At 38.4% G+C, this 7,259-nt stretch overlaps 1 protein-coding gene across 1 annotated transcript in view; it reads right to left on the minus strand.

Annotated features, from left to right (window-relative positions):
* Positions 1-2,637, minus strand: part of LOC145996407 (glutathione hydrolase 7-like) — a 34,801-nt gene extending 32,164 nt beyond the window's left edge. Inside the window, exons 1-2 of the mRNA XM_083132857.1 lie at positions 2,482-2,637; positions 130-329 (exon numbers count right to left, since the gene is read on the minus strand). Coding sequence (XP_082988983.1) covers positions 130-329; positions 2,482-2,518 — 237 coding nt within the window. The 5' untranslated portion in view covers positions 2,519-2,637. The remainder of the gene's footprint in view (positions 1-129; positions 330-2,481) is intronic.
* Between the last annotated feature and the right edge of the window lie 4,622 nt (positions 2,638-7,259).

Below are 7,259 nucleotides of genomic sequence, written 5' to 3' on the forward strand. Positions count from 1 at the left end.
TAAATGTTAATGCATAATGCTATAAGTCTATCTGTCTCCCACAGCATGAGATATTTATTTATACTACTATCGTGTACATCTGAGGATTGAAACATAAAGCACACACAGAATGAAAAATAATATAATTACCTGATACTCTCCATAATGAATCTGCACAGCAAGGGCTACAGTGACTGCAACCGTAAATGTGAAGAAACAAATTATAATCACACGAAGACCACTTCCCTCTTCCAAGCAACTGCACCTGCTCGACTTGTAACTGTATGCCTTCAGCGGGAAGGACTCAGTCTGTTCAGGACTTAGATATGGCCTTGTAGTGCTGGAATTTCCTGCGAAAAAAAATTGGTTATTAGTAAATTAGTAACTCAAATGCACATAGAAGTGACAATGTATTAAAGCAGTGTGTCTCTTTCTTTTAATAGAAAACTGTATGAAGTGTCAGTACAATTCAAAAGTCCCATGCAACTTGACTGAATGAAAAGTGCAAATATTTGTTGGAAAATAATAATTATGTAGAAGAAAATTCAGTGATGGTGACCCTCCCAACAACGACGAGAAACTTGAAAATTTTTAGTGGGGAGATTGTTATTCACATGAACATTTCTCGTTGGTTTTAGCTTGCGGAAATGCATTATAAGCAAGCAATTAGCAATTTTATGTAGTATGATTTATACGTCATGCATGCAAGGAATACCTATGTTGTTATTTTAGGCATGTTAGGTTTTATTCTCTTAGCATAAATATCATTGATTGAAATTCATATGGACGTTTCAGGTTGTTTTTAGGGTGCGGAGATGCGTTACAAGCAAAAAATTAGTGAATTTATGAGGTATGATTTATGACGTCACACACAAGGTTTCGTTCCTTTTGTTGAGGTGAACCTCGTGAGTGAAAAGTGTGCTACCAGACATCTCACGTTGTTCTACGATATTTCAAATTTACGATTTCATCAATAGAGAGCCTGCCATGTTTATTTGTGAGTTGCAGGTGGAAGGTTTAGTGGTCCAGAACAAGAAATGTGTGAAGTGTAGAAGATGTTATTTTTATAAATGTATGTTTTCTTTTCTTTTTTTCATTCGTGGATAACGAAAATTGATTACAATAAATGATGAAAGTGATAATTTACCATTTTTGTTACATTAGGAGGGTTACTTTTCATGATGATAGTAATTACGCGTTATCCTTCGATATTCGCCATTTCTTGCTTGTATAACAAAAATTTCTTCAAACAAGTGGCAAAAGAGGTCCTGGATGCGAAGGAATGTGCCATGGTCACATTTCGAGGATAAATATCTCTATTTCTTTTTCCGGATGTTAAAATTACTTTCAGGCACCTTAAAACATGTGCAGATTCGAAAGAAAAAAGTTTCGAGGGTGTACGATCGGTCACCAGCCCTGAATATTCTCTTCTTAAAACATTTGAAAGGGCTTCTGAATACTGTAAACAAATGTGGACGTAATTTTGAAGCTTGGAGAAACTAATTAGTACAGTTGAAAGCTTAACTAAGTATAATTTACCAGAGATATTATAATTTGAAAAGTAGCATATGCAAGCATCTGTGCTTAGCAGCAAGCAGACTTATTTGGTTTAAAGACATCTCAGATGTGGAGTTCTGGATTTTCATGCAAGGCTCAATGGGGTTTTCATGCTTGAGATCTGATGCTGCGTAATCAGGTGTTGGAAGAATCCATAAACCTGACCTACCTAACCTAAAAATGAAAGCATTCAGTGATGCAATACCTCCTCGGACCCCAGGCACATGAAGCAGATGGCAGCAACAGCTTATATCCAAGACAACAGTAAACAAATGGCTGCTCACAAAGAATCATGTACAAGTATGTGGAAGGAAAAAACCTTTCTCCACAAAACACACAGTAAATAATGACAAAGCCTCCTGAAACTTTGATTTATTTTACTTGGCTTTTCTAACACTTTTGGCTAATTATGAAGATGAGGAGAAGTGATGACCAGAAACAGTGATCACGAAATAGGTAATTTGGTTGCTTTGTCAAGTTTCTATCTAGCCTACCTAGGTTACTCGTGACGACGAGGGTGAATGAGGAATAGGTAAGAGAACAAGACAATGAAACGTCAAGGGTTTAGCACCTAGAACCCTTGCATAATTTTCCGGCTCTCTTGAATTGGATGGCTTTTTTTTACACTCCTGGCAACCCTGAGCTACCATCTATATCCTTTGCTTCAGCTGCGTTCAGGTCGCTTACTTCTCGTTTCAATTCGGTGCTAACTTCACGGACGTTAGAACCCCTAGATTCGTAGCGCGATTCATTAACTACTTAACCACAAAGACTGACAGGATGGAGTAGACCCGCTTCCATAATGACAAACACAAAGGGAGGCTATTGTAATTCTTATGTTGTTATACATTTAAAATACTGAATATTTACCATCATACGTGTAAAATAAAACATGTCATTATGGCAACATATTATAAGACAATATTGATAATACCATGGCCGTACCTGCTTCTGATAAGGTAGATGAAGACTTGACATTCATATTTGAAACCTTCAACAATCCTTACACAAAAATATTTCTATTCTACCTGATTTACAAACAAATTACAACGTTTACAAATAAATCTGTTCCTGTCACACACAGAACGCAGACAACCATAACAAAAGGTTCTTCTTCTTCTTACTGACCCTATCAACTGTGAGTCGATTTTGGTCAACTTCTGTCAAAATAAAGGTAGTGTCTGATGCCACGTTCTTTTTCTGCTGGAACCTCAAAAAAGATGCGCGTGGCAGCAGACTCGGTCTTTTATCGTGATTTCATCATGCTATGTATGCAATTACTTCAGTAACACATACTGTGAAGTTGTAGCGATTACTTTCACAAAAATCTTTTAAGATTAGGTCCCTCAGCATTCTTCTAAAATAAACCTAAATGCTCTCGTGGTTAGGTTAGGTTCTGTTAGCAATAAAATAATATCGCTAAATGCTTTCTAAAGAAAAAAGTTCTAAATTACCTGTACATTCATTCTCACTAATCACAAACTTGCATTTCTCTAGTCTTAATCTCTTAAGATTTGTTACATCTTCATAGCAGACGAATAACTATACTATAGGTACAGGTACATAACGTGGCAGGAGCAAATTTGACGCTTATTCTTACTGCTGACACGTGCGTGGTAGCAGACTAATAAATTTAGTTCACCATTCACTTGTTATCCACAGGCAAGAAACACAACAAATTTAATAAAGTGTTATCAATAACACAATGAACCATGGGCCCGTTCCGAAAGTCGCACGAGTTTAGCGCGTTAAACGAGTTATGGCAACTGGCCGTTCCATAAGTGCTTCCGTGCGTTTCGTGAGGTTCATTATGCTGTCCCAAAAGTCACATTACGTGCGTCTCGTGCAAGAACGAGATTCACCAAACGCACGAGCCAGGAGGCTGGTTTGTTCAGTGAGAATCGTCTGCTACCTGCAGACAACGCAGGTGCATGATGGCTTCAAACTCCACTATTTCGGGAATTGTATTATAATTTTAACAGAGAGCGTTATGAAGCAACGTGCACAAGGTGAGTGTGCATCAACTGTTCTTACAATGGGCCCGTTCCGAAAGTCACACGAGTTTAACGCGTTAAACGAGTTATGGTAACTGGCCGTTCCATAAGTGCTTCCGTGCGTTTCGTGAGTTTCATTATGCTGTCCCAAAAGTCGCATTCCGTGCGTTTCGTGCAAGAACGAGATTCACCAAACGCACGGGCCAGGAGGCTGGTTTGTTCCGTGAAGATCGTCTGCTCCTTGCAGACAAAGCGCGTGCTGATGGATTCATACTGCACTAGTTCGGAAAATGTATTATAATTTTAACAGATAGCGATATGAAGCAACATGCACAAGATGAGTATGCCTTGACCGTTCTTAGAATGTGATTAATATGAGTAACAGTGTCCACATTAGAGTATATCTTTGCCATAAGGACATTCCTTCCGCTGACGCCATGCGGAAACTTTCTCTAAACAAAACGCTGTGCCTGCGCTTTCGCCTAGAGTGTCCCATAAGTCCGTAAAATAACTGGTTTCACCAGATTCACGAGCCCAGTTATTTTCGTTGAATGCGTTCGTTTCGTTAAGACTTTCGGAACGCACCCTATGTGATTAAAGTGAGTAACAGTGTCTGCAGTACAGTTTATTTCTGCCAGAAGGACATGCCTTCCGCTGGACGCCATGCGGAAAATTTTTATGAACAAAGCGCTGCGCCTGCGCTTTCGTCTAAAGCGTCCCATAAGTCTGTAAAATAACTGGTTTCACCAGGTTCACGAGCCCAGTTACTTTCGTTCGATTCGTTCGTTTCGTTATGGCTTTCGGAACGCACCCCATGACAAATGAAATAAGTGATGTGCATAATAGATGACTTTGATCGGCATTTGTTGTCCCATTTAAATACCTGGGAAATTTGATGCCGAACGTGCTGCTATTATATTAAATTGCAAGTTTAATATCATCTTAACCTCAGAAATGATGTCTGAACATGATAGTTGAATAATCAGTACTGTAAATGTAAGACTTTTGAAAAGACGATTCGTCAACAACAGAAGAGATTAGGGGTGTGCGGGACAGAATCTTTGGTCGGGACGGGAATTTTCTTTAATCCCGACATTCGGGACGGGAAAAAATCGCCATTTCCCGAGAAAGTCGGCAAATTTTCGCGACGGGAAATGTTCGAAATTTCCCGAAGGTCTGAAAATCTCAAAATCTACACGTCATTTTCAACTTAAGTGGTTGTTTTTGCATTTCTGGAATAAAAAGAAACAATTTCCGATAAGTTTCGAACATTTGCAATGCAGAAAACTTCGAAAATAACTCTTTAAAATGACCATTCGGTATTTCCCGACTTTTCGGGATCCCGCACACACTTTGAAAAGATTTCGGAACTTAAAAAAAACTTAAAATTTGCACAGCATTTGTTTACGTCACAATTTTTACAATTTAAGTTATCTATTGTTGTAAATCTGGTAAAGAATAATGTATAATAATTCCGCGCGATTGAAACTTTTATTTTTATAGTTGTTTTTAATAACTGACTTTTTTTTTCACGTGATATTATACTTTTCCACGAAGTTAGTAAATATGGTCCTTTGTTTTAAATACACACATTTATCGTCAACAATAGATATTACAAAAAAAAATATTCTGTTTCATCTCGCAACCTCGAGGGCTGTCTTATTTACAGGAATTATAATTTTAAAATTGTTGTTACCAAGAAAATGAAGGACGAAAATACGAGGGGATAATATCTGCTTAATACCATATAGTAAGTGTTAATGCAATGGAAACATATGTTAATATTAAATTATCGGATAGGGCACAATGTCCGTCATAGTGGGTGCGTTCCGAAAGTCATAACGAATCGAACGAAAGTAACTTGGCTCGTGAACCTGGTGAAACGAGTTATTTTACAAACTTATGGCACCCTCTAGACGAAAGCGCATGCGCAGCGGTTTGTTTATAAAAAAATTCCGCATGGCGTCCAGCGGAAGGCATTTCCTTCCGACAGAAATAAGCTCTACTGCGGATACTGCTAATCATTTTAATCATATTGTAGGAACAGTTGAGGAACACTCATCTTGTGCATGTTGCTTGATATCGCATATCGCTCTCTCTTATAATTATAATACAATTCGCGAACTAGTGCAGTTTGAAGCCATCATGCACCCGCGGTGTCTGCAGGCAGCAGACGATTCTCACCGAACAAACCAGCCTCCTGGCCCGTGCGTTTAGTGAATCTCGTTCTTGCACGAGACGTACAGAATGCGACTTTTGGGACAGCATAATAAACCTCACGAAACGCACGGATGCACTTATGGAACGGCTAGTTGCCAAAACTCGTGCGACTTGCGGAACAGGCCCTAGTGTATAATAATTAGGGGTGTGAGGGAAAAAAAATTCCCGTCCCGATCCCGATTTCGGGAAATGAATTCCCGACTTTTAGGGATCCCGATCAGTCTGGAAATTCCGAAGTCGTTAATTCTCGACGTTTTCTGCATTGTAAATGTCTTGAACTTATCGAAAATTGTTCGCTTTTGTACCAGAAATGCAAAAACAATCACCTAAAGATAAAGTGAAAAATTACGTGTAGAATTCGAGATTTCCAGAGCTTCGGAAAATTTCGAACATTTCCCGTCCCTAAAAGTTCTCTACCTTGTCGGGTAATTGCGAATTTTTCCTGTCCCGAATTTCGGGATTTAAAAAAATATCCCGCCCAGACCCAAAAAATCCTGTCCCGCACTCCAAAAATAATATATAACATACGTTTACGCACTTAATACATTTTTCTTTGTAATTTTGCGAGTTTCTTCGATTCCTACCCGCCGTTGAATAATACATGCTCGACACCAATAAAGCAAAGCAGTCTAAAAATTTAAAATTTTGTATTTTCGGTCTATGGCAGCTAGAGACGACCCAAGTGACGTCAAGTTTAGTGTTCTTTGTGCATAAATGTATTATATTTAGCTCATTTTCTCAACCATACCCTTGCGCTTAAATATATAAATTCTTAGGTAATTTTCGGAATCTTATGACTGGCTACATAATCTTTAAGCTTTGCTAAACCCATTTTTATTATCGATTTACACGAGAAATTCTTACCTTCATTGAAAATAGCATTTGAATAGCCATCTCATCGTCAGGGGCGGCGCCAGAAACTTTTGACCGGGTGGGCAGGATCCATATATTGATAAATTAGGGTGGGCAGATAGAAAGTATATGCATTTCACAAACATGCATTCTCTTTCTACCTCTCCCCCTCTTAATTTTGTTTGTATTTCTATCTTTGTATTTTCTTTATGCTGGTGTACCTACATTTTTTATTTGTACCTAACATACATTTTTCCTCTTCTTGTGTTCCCCTTTTCTCTCTCTCTCTCCCTCGCTCTACCTATATATTATCTATATATCACACACACACAAAAATATGAAAGTGCGTGAATTCCTTTCATAAATTCTAATCAAATTTCTCATCTGAATTATCTCTATTCACTCCATTCTAGAAAAAGGTGGCGAAGGGACTCGATGCAGTCACCTATTTAAAAACAACCCACTTGTGAGGTGTTGGTCCAGGTTCATAACAATGATTTTATTGCGGAAGGAGGGGGCTCATCCTGTATCAGTAGCTGCTTTCTAATGTCGAAAACGTTGGGAGGGTAGAAGCCCTGAACGTGAATTTCTCCGTTTATATCAACTACTGTTTAATCCTGCTAAGGAAGTAAAATTAATTACCACTAGACACTATTT

Source organism: Lepisma saccharinum, chromosome 12 (genome assembly GCF_977018435.1).
Source record: "Lepisma saccharinum chromosome 12, izLepSacc3.1, whole genome shotgun sequence".
Classification (NCBI taxonomy): domain Eukaryota; kingdom Metazoa; phylum Arthropoda; class Insecta; order Zygentoma; family Lepismatidae; genus Lepisma; species Lepisma saccharinum.